The sequence below is a fragment of the Mytilus galloprovincialis genome, chromosome 3 (genome assembly GCF_965363235.1).
Source record: "Mytilus galloprovincialis chromosome 3, xbMytGall1.hap1.1, whole genome shotgun sequence".
Taxonomy (NCBI): Eukaryota; Metazoa; Mollusca; class Bivalvia; order Mytilida; family Mytilidae; genus Mytilus; species Mytilus galloprovincialis.
Window position 1 is genome coordinate 71,464,293 of NC_134840.1, and position 15,554 is coordinate 71,479,846.

Consider the following 15,554-nt stretch of genomic DNA (forward strand, 5'->3'; position numbering starts at 1 on the left):
TTTCCACTATCTTGTAGGGTAGATTTTTGTCTGCTGTTCTGCTAATTGCCTTTCTAAACAATTGTTTTGATTTCTTGGACAGCAGATTTTTGTCTACCGTTCTGATTGCCATTCAAACCATGGTTGTCTATCTTGAACAGTAGATATTTGTCTGCCATTTTAATTGCCATTGCAATACATGAACAACATGTATAGTATCTGCAGTACTTTAGTACATCAGTCATTGGATGTGAAAATACTACATAGCTGATGGTTGTGGGATATAGAATTAGTCAGTTTGTTTTTGAGACTGAGTTCAGCCCCATTATTCATTGATAACACTGAAGGTTTACACTATAGGACATGAAAAGTCTTAAAACATGTTTTAGGGGTCATAACTTTGGGTATTTAGCACAGACTTCTAACCTATGATAATATTTCTCGTGTTTATGTGATGTGCAAGTTTACAGTTGAATGGGACAATTTAGTTATGTATGAAATAACATGTTGAAAAGAGTAATGAGGTCACATTATTTCATGTGTTTTGTAATTTCTTTACTTTTAATAACACGAGTGAGTAGTTTGAATTGAAAATGACTGTGATAACTATAATATACTGAATAAATGATTAGACTATCATGACTATGGAAGTGTGGAATGAATATTATACCTTGCACACAATTAATATCAAAATGAGGAGATGTGGTATGATTGATAATAAAGACAACTTTCCACCAAAGTTTCTTACCATTTCAACCAAAATATCTAAGGGTGAGGGGTGGCACAATATATATTGCATGATGATTCAATAGACAAAATAATTCAAAGAACACTTCACAGAAAACAAAATAAATTCATTTATTGGGTACCAATTTTCATGGATTGAGGAAAACTTACATTTTCATGGATATTTGATTTCTTGGTTTTGCCAAACTCTATGGTCAGGTTGTTGTCGCTTTGACACATTCCCCATTTCCTTTCTCAATTTTCAGTGGCGGATCCAGCCATTTAAAAAAGGGGGGTTCCCAACCCAGGACAAAGGGGGGGGGTTCCAACTATATGTTCTGATTCAAATGCATTGATCGGCCAAAAAGAAGGGGGGTTCCAACTCCCGGAACCCCCCCCTGGATCCGCCAATGATTTTAAAGACTGCATGCATTCTTATCACTGTTTGTAGTTCATTTTATAATTATATTCATATTCATTGCTGTACCCTCAAACTCTATGAAGATTGGTATAAAACGAATAATAATGAATTCACAGTATTGAGTAAAACTTACATGATTATAATATCTGGGGTGAACTCAATTGTGAATGTTCAGCTTATCCTGCTCCACTAGTGGCCCCCATCTTTTAAATTGAAAAGACTTTTTGCAGCTAATCATTAGATAAGTTAAATATTTTGATTGATATCAAAAATGAAATTATTTGTTTTTATTTCAGATTGATACAGATGATCATGATTGTGAATTAGATTTAGAGGAAGTTTTGAATTTAGACACAGACCAAGAAAGAATTAAATATATTCAGGTAAGCATTTCCAGAGTTTCACTGTGGGGCGCTGTTTTGGTGCATCAGTTTAATTTTTTGGTTTTGATAAAAATTAGGTTCTAATTCTTTAACATGTTACCACAGTAACCAGAAATCTTTGACCTGCAGATGTAATTTATTGCTGAATTGTTGAGTAGGTTGTTGTCTCATTGAAAGCCTAAACATATAAAAAAATGTTCATAAAATTTTTTGTTCCAGTTTTAAATTTCATAAGAGGTGATGGCTGTTATCCACAATTGACTATACCCATGCCTGATCGAAGGGTTATATTGTTTTACCCCTGTCTGTTAGTCTGTCACATTTTACGCAGGAACTACAAATCAGATCTTCTTAAAATTGGGAATCATGCTCAAATGCTCAATGTGAGAATGCTTTATTGTGTGGTGGATTATCATATTCATGGCTCATCAACTTCTAGTTATGGAATATTTATATTCTTACACATAATATATAGCCATATATGAAAGTTTTGTCACATTTTTCTCAGAAATTACAAATTTAAGCATCCTGAAATTCGATAAGTGCGTCTTTCGAACATGCTTTACCATGTTGATCCTTTTCTTTTATCACTTGGTTATCATCCTTTTGTTCACAGAATTCTTAAAGCAGAGGGGGGTATCATACTATCATTAGTCAGCGATGGCTCACATTTCAACTTATTCATATTTTGGAAAGGGTAGGATCACTTCTAAGTAAAAAGAAGGAGAGATTAATTAGAATTCTTGATATCCATGCTCCAGTTGCAACATGAATAAACTACACCACATTCAATTTAATGAAATAATGGTTTGATAGTATATTAAAAATTGTCAATAGATTAAAATCAGGATGTCATGTGCATGTATCATACATTATTCGTGACATCAATCTCATAGAAAAATTTAATATTATGTTTATAATTAAAGTATTTAAGTAAATAATAAAGATAAGGAAAGTGCTCATAAATTCAAAAACATTTTCAAAGAAAGCTTGGTTTGTAAGATGTTTAATGAATTGTAAGTAAGAAGCTTATTTTTTCTCCTTCCCTCATTATGACATAATAACAGTATTAAGTCTAGGATATGAAATGAAGGATTGTATGCCCTTGTTTTAAGTTATGGAAAAGTCATTGACACACGATTGAAGCATATATACACGTATGAATAAAAGAACATGTTGGTTAAACTGATTAAAACATACACACATATGAATAGAAGAACATGTTGGTTAAACTGATTGAAACATACACATATGAATAGAAGAACATGTTGGTTAAATATTCATTGAGAGTGCAATTTAGTATTATATATATTTCAAGGGGTTTGAGTTCGAAATCACACTTTGTGGTGAATTTTCACACCGAATGCTAGTGATTGTTTGTGAATCTCTTGAATACCTTTTGATTATATAAAAGGGGATCTGAAATCAACTTCAAATCAAGCCTTTTCTATTTTAAACAGAAGTTAATTAGTATATTTATAGTAAATTTATTAAAAATTTCAACTGAAGCACAATCTAAAATTTGGAGATTTTCTACCCGCCTTCAGATTAATTTGGCATATCACTTGTAAAAACATATAGAAAACTGATATAAGAGGTCTTTTAACCTATTAATTCCAATAGGTTTCAGTAATTACATAATATACTAGTAGATATGAATGTTCTTTAAGACTTGAAATATAAGTCACTGTTTGAACAAAACTGTTTTGTAAGACTTTCTTTTTTATTTGAAGTGCAATAAGGTGGTGTTCACACTGAGTCGGAGTCTGAATTCATTTAAACTGTTGATCATTAATTTAATAGTATAAATCTAATTTTGAAAACAGTTGGAGTTTAATAATACTATTGACTTTGAATTACATTTTAGTAAATTAATTTTGTAGCATAAATATAATTTGAAAACAGTTGAAGGTATAATTGACTTTTGAATTAAATTTTCAAAAATTAATTTAAAAGTATAACTCTAATTTTGGAAATAGTTTAATCTGATATTGACTTTTGAATAAATGTATGTCAAACAAAATTGTAAATAATAAAACTTCTTGAAGTTGAGAAGACTTTACATATAGTTCTCTGATGTAGGTTTCAAAAATATTATGAAAAGTAGGTTCTATTCAACTCTCCTATAAATAAATGTGAACTCTTTGAAAATAGAACATAATTAGGTACAATTGTGTGTGGATACATAAATATTGACATAATTGAAAAGCACCAAAACATAGGTTAAAGAGTTAATCTTTTCACATGCTGGATTATATACACAAGGGTTAACATAGATTATGATAAGTCACTATAAATCTCATTCCTTTTAAAGTCACTTTAGATAACACAATAACTGGTCATAACATGATGAAAATCAGGCCAAAAAAGGGGAGTTGTTGATACCAGTACTCATGGTCACATTCATGAAATTAGACCAAAAGGGGGTGTGGCGACACCAATATTTGATTACTTTCATGGAAGCAAGGAAAAAGAGGGGAAGTTTAGTAAGGTGATGCCAGAGGTGGTCATATGCTGAAAACAGGTCAAATAGGGTGTGGTGACATCAACATGGGTCACATGTAGCGGTGGATTCAAACGGTTGCTTAGAAGGTGTACACCCCCTTTTATAGAAATACATCATTTGTAAGCTTAAAATCGTCCAAAAAATTGGCCATCAATATACAGTTTTTGTATGCCCCCTTTCAAAAATCCTGGATCTGACCAGACTTGCAGAATATTGAGAAAAAAAGATGGTTAGTCACCATATTCATGACTTAACATGTGCAGAACAACATGTCTTAACATTTCTACTGTAAACAAGATTTAGTGACAATGTAATTCTTATAAATATGATGAATGTAAGCTTAATAAGGGATAATTACAGAGTATTAGGCCTAAAGCAGTATTATAATAAATGATCCTCCATAAAACTGGGAGGGACAATTAATACAAATACTAGTGGTCAAACTATGGATACAGTTATATACGGGGATATCATTTTTTATGAATTGATGGAAAATTGTTTTTTCTGTGGATACTAATGTTTTCAAGATTTTGTTAAAGTCAACCTAGAAGCCCAGGGGTGGATCCAGGATCCAGCCATTAAAAAAAGGGGGGTTCCTAAGCCAGGACAAAAAAGGGGGGGGGGGGGTTCCAACTACATGTCCTCTTTCAAATGCATTGATTGTCCAAAAAAAAGGGGGGTTCCAACCCACGGGACCCCCCTGGATCTGCCACAGTTGTGCATTAAAATTTATAGTTTACCTTAATAACTTATGTCCACGAAATATATGAAAATTGGTATACAATATAAAAATAAGATTTGATAGAATTGCTAATGAGAAAACCCTCCACCTGAGAGCAAATGATGTAGAAGTTAACAACTGCAGGTCACTATATACTCTTCAACAATGAGCAAAACATATACCAAATAGTAAACTATAAAAGACCCCCATGACACATATATAAAACAATTCAAACATGAAAAGTATTGGCCTAATTTATGTACAAAACAATAAACGAAAAAAAAAATATGATATACAGCCAAACAAGTTGCAAGCTCCCAACTTGGGACAGGCATATACAGAATGTGACGGAGTTTAATCTTTTTACTGGTGCCAAAACCTCCCCCAACCTGGGACAGTAAGTGTAACAATACAGTATAAGAATATTGATTCAAAACTATAAAAATCAGTTGACAAGGGCTTAACTCATCAGATCCACACCAAGAACCACAAAATCCTACATATACACTGTTAAAATGAATGACAGTAACTGACACAGTAGGTGTAAAATGTAGAACTGATTTTAGAAAATAAATAGGGTGTAAATATTGCACCTATTGTCTGACATATATAAAGACTGAAATTAGGTCATTAATAATTACTGGGTCATAAATTCAATCTGTTCAATATAACATGTAAGTAATTAAATCATGATTGATTAAATAGATTACTAAATTAAACAAAGGGGGCCAGCTGTTTTCAATTGGTTGATTTGGTCTGCTGGACTTTAAAAGATTAAGAAAGTATATATAAGAATTCCAGCTGAAAAAAGGGAGATCTAGTTATCTTTATCAGGTCGTCATTGTCTTTAAAATTAGGTCACTCTGATTCTAAGAAAATGGGAGACTAACGCAGGTTGCATAGTTGCCTAACAATTTGCAGCATGTCTATGCATTTAAAAGTACTTTTGCTTATTATAAACCCTGGTATATGATATTTATGAAAATTGTCAATTCATGCATACAACTTTATATTATTAAACATAGGAATTATTTGTAGATTTATGTTATTTAATTCTTGTTGCACAGTATGATTTGAATTTTAAATTTCAATTTCTTATTTTGTGCCGATATTTATTGATAATGACATTTTAGTAAAATGATATATGGCATTTTCATTTCACAAAAAGGAAATTTTTCCGTTAAGAAAGAGTCACATTTTACATAAATCATAATAAAATATGGTTATGTCAAAGTTTTATTGCTTATTCATGCCTTAATTTGTTTCCTTTTGATATTATTTTTTGCGACCTATTCTGATTTTTAAGGTGATAAATTCTTATTTGTTGTCACCATCATGGTAGCATGTTATACCTCATAAATCACATGTAAATCATGTGATTTACTGACTGTTTACATGTAGTTTCTGTTCAATATCTTGACCTAAGACAAAAGTTCTCTCTGACTTTTGAAGGTTGTTATAAAAAATAAATCATTATAAAAGCCATGTTGGCTACAAATTTAATTATTTTTGATATTAGACTCCAAACTTTAAAGATAAGTGATAATTTACCTACTTTGTAAGCAGAATAAAGAATTGAATATTCTAAAAAAACAAATGAGATGCATCCACATGCTCAACATAATCAGAGAAGACCATAGTTTGAGGTGTTTGAAAGCATTGAAAGCTTATAGAACAGCCAAACTGGTCTGAGGTCAACTTTACCTTAGGGAGCTACAACCCTTATGCTTAATGTTGATTAAAAACATGATAAGACAGTATAGCACAGTAACTGTCAGAAAGCTCTAAAACACAATACTTCAGGAAAGTGGAGTTTTCTGACAGCTTTGCTTTGGAAGGTTAGCATAATAGACCTTAGTGGCAAAGTAGAAATAAAAAATGTGGCCTTCTTTCAGTTTTGTGAACACTGTTTTTGAAAATGAGGGAAACAATATGTGTGTGTTAATTGTTTAGTGTTTGATTTTCAGTTTGATATTTTGTGAACCACCTTTGTCTTGTCTAATTTTTTCTTTTAAACATTTTTTTCTGTCTGTCTTCAAACTTGTGTTTCTTTTTTTTATTGCTTCTTGGCGTCTTTCATATTCTTCAAACAAATTCTGTTTCTGTGTTTATTGACAGATTAGAGGATGGCGTTTTAAGTAGTCTTTCTACACAAAATGGGGATGTTTTTGCCATTAATATGGTCAGACATAATTGATCATATTTGTGACTGGTTGCCCTAAGGCCCCCTACTGATCCTTAGCTCTCATGATGGATTATAGATGTAAATTACATAGTCATATGTATCATTGTCCAGTCACAATTACAGACTTAAACACTAAATTACACCAAGGTCATTTTTTTTGTTTATGGTGCAATAATTTATTTCATATGTGCAATCTAAAGATGAAGGGTAAGGGTACACATTAATCCCCAAAACATTCTGTTATGGCATAGTTTTAAAGATTTTTTAAGAGATGGAAAAACCAAAAATTCTTACTGTTGTCGTCAAAGTTGATTAGTAACATTTTAAACAGTCCCATTTTACAAGTTGGGATACTGTAGATAAATTTATTTTCGTGGATTACGGAAAACTTGCAGATTCATGGAAAAGTCAGTCTCCAAAAAAGCTATAGATTTTTTCTTATTGGTTGAACATTTAATTTAGTACTTCCTCTTGTCCCATGAAATCAATGAAAAGTAGTGAATCCACTGTAAATTTCTGTACTTAATTAATATTTTTGAGAGGAAAAATGCCAAGTCTTGGTAATTATTCCTTTGTTTCTTATATAAGAAGTACTATAAGTCAGTAATCTTAAGGATTGTTGCACTATATTATAAAATAGGAGATACAAAAAATCATTATCGCACAAAAGGATTTAATTTAGGATGTTTAGTGAACTGGTACCAAGTCTAATATTTACCAAACCTTTCATCTTGTGGCTTCCTGGTTCAGTTTGTATGTTAAGTAAACCATTAGGTTAATCAGTTCGCCAGTGTTTAAACAAAGATAGAGGAGAGCATGTAGGAAAATTAGGTATCGCTACAGTTTCTGACATGATAGGTAGTGATTTTTCCTGATCATCAAGTATTTATGAAAACAAAACTCCTCATGGGAACAAATATCTATGATTTCTTCGGCAGGTGCTTGTCATTTTCTCAATCAAATCATGGGGTGTATTTTTTTATTCGAGTAATTGATTTAACAGAAATTAAATAGTTCTTTGTCTTGTGCCTGATAAATCCATTATCGTTTCCAGAACATCTTTAAGATGTTTATATATGATAGAACTTCTCTGGTTTAAATTAGATGCTTCTTAAGATGTAAACTTTAGATAGATGTCAAATCTTAAAAGGCTTTTAAAAAACCTCATTGAAAGCAGATGAGATACCAGAAGGGCTTTTGTTAGTTTTCTGAGACAGTAACCTCTGGCAGTGACCTTTTAAAAAGATAGCGAAGTGCAAAAATTTAGGGATGACCTTGATATATATAAATCATTTTTGAAAAAAAGCTTTGAAAATATTCATGGAAAATGCTTTCCAGAGTATCAACACAATTCCTGTAATAAAAAATTAACATAAAACATCAAGTAGATCTACATATTATAAATATAGTATATCTGTTTACAGAAAAGAATAAAGAGCATAGTCATAAATTATTCCATCAGAATGAGTAATGAGAATTAATAAATTTAAGGATGGATGAAAAATCTTGATTTAGATTAAAAAGGGGAAGGATTGAGATATTATGAAATTGGTTCAACGCTGCCACATGTGCATGTTGGCTGTCTTTAATTCTAGGAACTTCAAGTAGTTTTATAATGAGAATTTTGTGTTAATAAGGATTCTTTGATTGATTGATTATAGGTTGCGTAATTGTCCAGTGGCAAATATTTCATGCAAGATCAAGAAGACTTTTCTTTGATAATCTGTTTAATTTATTCACAACTTTAGAATCATGCCAATTTGAACAAGGAATACTATACTGTATGTACACCAGTATTTTGTTGAATGAAGAATTGAGTTTTGTCATTTAGATGTCTTTTGTTGAATGAACGTTGTTTTTTTACCTCTAGATATCTTTTTGGGTATTAGTATTACCTCAGTGATGCATAATCCATATGTCGTTTTATTACAAAGGTCTCCTTTTTATGGCCCTGCAACAAAGTTGTCGGTGCCATATAGTTTTACCTTTGTCCGTCATTCCGCAACAAACCATTATACAGAGGTTTTTTTTAAACGCCTTCAGATATTGGGCTGATTTTTGGTATGCGAGTTAACTATGATGAGTTACAGATCAAGTTTAGGTTTCGTTCCGCTCCGCTAATTTTTTCTGAAATTACGGGCTTTGGACTTTGATAAATTGTTGAAAATCACAGTTGTACAGACTTTTTTTCTAAACGCTTTCAGATATTGGTATGATTTTTGGCATGTGAGTTAACCAAGATGAGTTGTAGATCAAGTTTAAGTCTTTTTCTGCTCGGCTAATTTTTGTGGAAATTACAGGCTATATGGATTTTGATAAATTGTTGAAAATCACAGTTATACAGACTTTTTTCTAAACGCTTTCAGATATTGGGCTAATTTTTGGTATGTAAGTTACTGATAATGAGGTACAGATCAAGTGTAAGTTTTGTTCCACTCGGCTAAATTTTGCTGTAATTTTGGGCTTTTGACTTTGATAATTTTTGGAAAATCACAGTTATATGGACCTTTTTTCTAAATGCTTTCAGATATTGGGCTGACTTTTAGTATGTGAGCTAACCATGATGAGTTACAGATCAAGTTTAAGTTTCGTTCCACTCCGCTAATTTTTGCCAAAATTAAGCGTTTACAACTTTGTAAAAAATTGTTGAAAATCTAAGTTTTATGGACATTTTCTATACGCCTCCAGATTTTGAGCTGATTTTTGATATGTGAGACTACCATCATGTTTGTGTCCACATGTGTTATTGAAATGCAGATTTGTCAACTTTTTGAGACTGGGCCATTCATGTCGCTTTGACACATCTAGTAAACATTTGAGTCATATTCAAAGCTCCAGTTTTTGAGTCATATTCAAAGCTCCAGTTTTTGAGTCATATTCAAAGCTCCAGTTTTATAAGTACAGTATTTTGAATATGAATAGCAGACTAAGCTCTTGTTTAATGCCTATTTTAGGTATTAGTTTCCGGTTTATTGTTAGGCATTATAGAAATTATCCAGGTTTTATTACTCAATTATACAGGAATTAAAACATTAACATGACTGTATATGACAAGGGTTATACATATTGATTAAACATAAAAGTACAGAAGTAATTTTATTGATTGATCTAAGAAGGAAAAGGTTTCATTAAGTAATTAATCAAATTGCTTCCACTCAGGAATAGTGTTATTTAGGCCTGTGGTAAACGATTTTCCATGTCACAGTTTTATTTACTATTTACAAAAGGTTAGAAGTAAAGATATTTAATCAATATTGATGACATAAGTTTTGAATTTATGAATAACATTAATAGATGTTTTGAATAAATCTGATAGAATTATTGAATGACATAGGCCTATATATTTTGTATGGCACAGGGATAAATATTTTGCACAGCACAGAGATAGATCATTGGATGGCTTAGGGTATAATATATTTTGAACTGCACATGGATAGAACTTATTTTAAAAAGCACTGGGGTAGATAGTTTGAATGGCATAGGGCATAGGAAAAGATATATATTTTGAATGGCATTGGTACAGGTAGATAGATATTTGGTTTGCAGAAAAGCTTAAAATTTGGAAGGACACAGGGATAGATATTTTTGAAGGTCAAAGGGATAGACATAATAAAGGTCACAGGGATAGACATTATGAAGGTCAAAGGGAGAAATGCTTAAAAGGTCATAGACATTTTAAATGGGACATGCAAACAGTACAGAGATCCATATATTGAATGGCACTTCTATCATAGTTTTGAATGAGCTGCATGTTGATGAAAATGATTCACACAGGTAGATTTAACAAGGGGAAATTGCAGCTTTAATAATAAAAGACACTTCATTTATTTTATTACATATTTTGCAACATAAATTTCTCCAACAATAGAAAGATGTCCATAGAATATGTCAAGCTTTAAATCTATCATCTCTACAAAATAATCCATTATTTAAAAAATTCACAGGGAAGCTGACATTAATAATATAATAAACTCTGCATCCTTTTCCTAACTTTTTGTTATCATATTTTTTTCAAATTTTCTCACGCATTGCTTTTGTATTTGTTTAGTCATACTTTGACCGTAAACTGTTACTCTTGATAACTGATATGATCCTATTTGTTCTTCTACGTAAATCTTGTTTTCTTATGAATTATACATTATATTGATTTGTGTCATATTTATAGTTCTGTTAGGCAACTGTTTAATGTTATTGTCAAAGGAATTCCCATCTGTTCTTATATTAAACTAGAGCACCCCGCCCAGTGATAACAAGGGTGATCTATAGAATAGAAAACTTGATCATAATATTAAAATCAATGTAAGACCATGTGTTACCAAGGAATATTCTGCACAAGTTGTGTAATTTTGATTAACTAACGGTGTTATAAAATTGATTGGTTCGGCTGGAAAACTGAATATTATTGCTTTTGATTTGTAGAACAAAAACTTCATCACCTGACATTGTTACATTTATTTGTCATTTTATTAGTTTATTGACTTTCGATGAATGTCATTAAATAATCTTTAAAAGGAAGAAATTTGCATTTTAAACAATTTGTCATCTAACACAAAGGAAAGAGTTGTGATGTGTAAAGGGACACGACTCTTCTTTCTTTTCTAATAAAATGTATATTTGCACCTAACTTGAATTTCTTTGTTAGCCTTGATATTATTAACACTAGATTTATTTTAAAAGGTATTGATTTGAAATGTAAATAGTTTTATTAGGTAATATAAAACTTAAGATCCTTACAATGAGCTAATTCAGATAATTTAGATCGAAAATAATAAATTTTATCGCAAAAGTATTGCGTAAGTGTGAAAATATGTAAAAGTTGTAAATAAAAATATGCTTATCATGCTTTAAATGGTCTTTTACCTGCCAGACAATTTTATTGTGTATCCAAAGTAGACTAATATTTTATTATTGTATTGCAGGAAGAATTAAAGAATCCAAAACTGTCGCAAGATGATATAAATGTAAGTTATTAGGATTGATATGTATATGGTACCATCAATACACTACGTGACATATTGAGAAATAATATTTATGTAAATGGAACACTGCAAATATGACTGCATATCTTTTATCAAAATAACAAGTATCTCCAAAGCAGCAACTTTTTGTCTGGAGGAACAAAATTAATTATCATGTAATTAAAGATTTCATAAAACAGATTGACAGAAACAAAAATGTTCTCAGGAATAAAAGTCTATACTTTTACTATACATTTACTTGTAACATAAGGTACAGAACATACAGAGCATGCAGTTTTGGATTCAGTAGAACAGAGAAAAAAAAATACAGAAAATACAAGAAATAATCTCTTTTCAGATAAGAAATTTAATAGTCTGGCATGTTCTTTAATTTACTATGCATGTAAATCGTGTAACAGCATGCATTTAATGTGACCCTGACCTTATTTTCTGTCAGTGTAAATTGCATAGATTTGATTTTTATCACTAAAACAGCTGTATAGTACACTGATAGTCTGTGTTTTGTAATTGCAGGTATTTATAGAAGAACTGCTGCAAAAGGCCTCTACATTATAGACATGTGACATTGTATAAAAAATTGTCTCAGTGGAAGTGTGACTGCATTGTATGGGAACCAGTTCATTTGTCTGAGGAAAATGTGACTGGATTGTGTAGGAACTAGTACATTTGTCTGAGGAAAATGTGACTGGATTATTTGTGAAGCAGATTTTATTGTGTCACATGATCTCTTCAAGTATGAATGTGGAATTCGGTATGAGTGATCATGTGATTGAAACAGCTGACGATTTTTTTTATTTAGTGGGTGTTATCTGAAGTTTTTACAGCTTCTTTATGATTTTTATACATGCTAACTAGTCTAAATAAATACATGGAGTTAAAATAGTAAAATATGATCAAAAGATCCTTGTTCAAATTCTTTATAAAGTTTATTAATGTGCACATAAAAAAATTATAAATCTTTCAGAATTAATAAGTAGCTCCTTTATGCCTGAACTAAATTAATTTTATTATCAGTTGCAGGGTTTTGAGTTTTAAAACATAAAGATTTCTATTTCAAAAAGTAATAAAACAATAATATGTAGGGTCATATTAACAAAATAAGTCAAAGAATTAAAATTTAGGAAATGTAGTAGAAAGATCAGAAGTTAAAAATTTTGAAAATTTTTCCCAATTTCTATTCATGGGAGCAGGTAAATATATATCCCCTATTTTGGATACCAATCATTTTGAAGCCAGAAAATCGGTTATTCAGTTTTAAAATCAGAGTCAATATGCTTCATTCCTTATTTTAATGATTGGATAATAACCAAATTGTCTTGATTCTATACTGACTAAATATGTAAAGTACATAATGATTAAAATTTCAACCTTTTCAATAGTATAATCTTTATGGTGGAATGGGAAGGACATCTTTTATTCAATAGCACTAAATCTTTTTCAATTGAACAATTTTTTAAACTCAGGATTTAAAAAAAAAACAGGAGAAATTCTCACTCCGTCCTATTGTATATCCTAAGAAGAGAGGGTTTATTACCAAGAAGTATGTGTGCCAATTAATAATGAAATGTTTTATTTTTTGTTATTTAGGCTGTGTTTGAATATAAAGAGTGCTTGTGTTTGAAAAAATGTAATTAATAAAAAGATGGCAACAATTTTTTGGTGTTTATATTATATTTTTTTCCCATTTTATCTTGTAAACATGTTACCTGTGAATATATGTATTGTGTGTTTTTTTAGATAGAAAAGAACTCTATTTCTTTTAAAAGTATAGTTTTATAAAAATAGGGTTTTGTGCCAAATTTTTCTTCTATTTTTTTTGTGTTTGTTTTCAGAAGGAAATCCTTGTTTTTCTATAGCAGTAATATGTTTAGATAAATCTCAGGTAAACAAGCTTTTAGTGCTGTAAACAACTCTTTGGCATTGGAAGATTACACATATATTCTACAGCACTCATATTGAAATAGTTTGAGGAAAAATTAGTGATTGCTTAAACAACTTCAAACAGCTAGAAACAATTATTAAAAAAATAGAAATCTATATATTTAGAAAATGAAGATCTTGAAAATTAGGAAAATATGTTCTCTTAAAAAGTACTAAGGGGAGATAATTAAAGTTATTTCCCCTTGGATCTGTTAAAAGCAATTACAAAGGGTGGCATTTGTTCATCTCCCTTATAATGCTTATAAGCACAGTGTTTTGGATAACTTATTAATTTGTTCAGCTTTATTTTATTACTTGTGTTAAATGTTTTGCATTCTAAGTTTATATTTTTCAGTTTTGGGTCTTTTCTTTTTAATGCCATTACCAACATTTATGCAATATTTGATTATTTCCCTTGATATTGATTATAAGGAACACTTTTGTTTCATTTTAATGCTAGAGTTGTTTAGAATTGTGTTCTAGTCACTAGTTTTGTGTGACAAATAGACGATTCATTTGAACATTGTATGATATGTAGATTAAACTAGTTATGTGAATTTTTTATCATGAACTGTTCACATTTATTGCTAAATAAATACTGCAACTGCAGTTTTCTATTAAAGGGAGAAGGAATTTGTTTTTATTTATGTTTTTATTTACCATGTGGGTTATTCATTTGATCAGAGAAACGGGAGGTAATTCTTCAACTAGAAAAACAGAATTTCATTATTTTAGGTTTTAAATGACAGCATTTTGATATTCATATAAATTAACTTTTACACTTTTCATTTCGATTCCAAAGGTTAAAAAAAAGCCATAATATACTGATTTAATAAGAAACTTTTTTGTATGAAGCCAGCTTATTTCAATCTAGTGACCAAAGACAACAGTCACCATGACAACCAAAAATGCCACAGGAAAGTTATTTGCAGATTTTTTTATCATTATTTTTGTCCACAATTTCACCATGTATATAGGTTCTTGAATTTATTGGTTGTAAAGCTTAATTGTACATTTAAAATCTTTTTTTGACCAAATTCACTAGTGGGGCTTCATTTTTTCAGTTTTGCTTTTGCCATCAGATATTTAGCTTAATGACCCCTGAACTTTTTCAGAATTGAGACTTCTCATTCAATTGCTTATACACACCCAGTCATTTCTTTCATTGTAAATTTTAATGTAAAATCTCAGTAACAACAGATTGCAAATGCTTCTATATGTTGTAATACAATTGATACAATCAAAATTGAAAATGTAAATTATGCAATAACACCAAATTTTCAAACTACATGTTAAACAAAATTTTCATTTCAAAATATGAATGGATTGTACCCCAGTGTTTTTTTTAATGTCAAACAGGGCTGACAAGTATGAAATTGGTGCACTCTTGGCATAGCATGGTTAAATGTCAGCATTGTAAGAGTTTTCAGTTTAAAGCAATACAATTATAAACTGCTGTAAATACTTATTATTATTTTTATTAAACATCTCAAACACAAATATATTGGTTGATATTAGAATTTCCTTCTTATCTATTGAAAATCATACTGTAAATATGAAAATGAAGATTTGGTATGATTGCCAATTAGACTACTCTCCACAAGAGACCAAAATGACACAGAAATTAACAACTATAGGTCACTGGATGGCCTTCAACAATGAGCATAGCCTATACCGTATAGTCATCTATAAAAGGCCACAAAATGACGATGTAAAACAATTCAAACGAATACC

General features: G+C 30.5%; 1 protein-coding gene across 1 annotated transcript in view; it reads left to right on the forward strand.

The window, feature by feature from the left end:
• LOC143068840 (uncharacterized) overlaps positions 1-15,320 on the forward strand; it is a 24,900-nt gene extending 9,580 nt beyond the window's left edge. The window contains exons 2-4 of the mRNA XM_076243179.1: positions 1,423-1,509; positions 11,841-11,882; positions 12,414-15,320. Coding sequence (XP_076099294.1) covers positions 1,423-1,509; positions 11,841-11,882; positions 12,414-12,455 — 171 coding nt within the window. The 3' untranslated portion in view covers positions 12,456-15,320. The remainder of the gene's footprint in view (positions 1-1,422; positions 1,510-11,840; positions 11,883-12,413) is intronic.
• Positions 15,321-15,554: the final 234 nt, after the last annotated feature.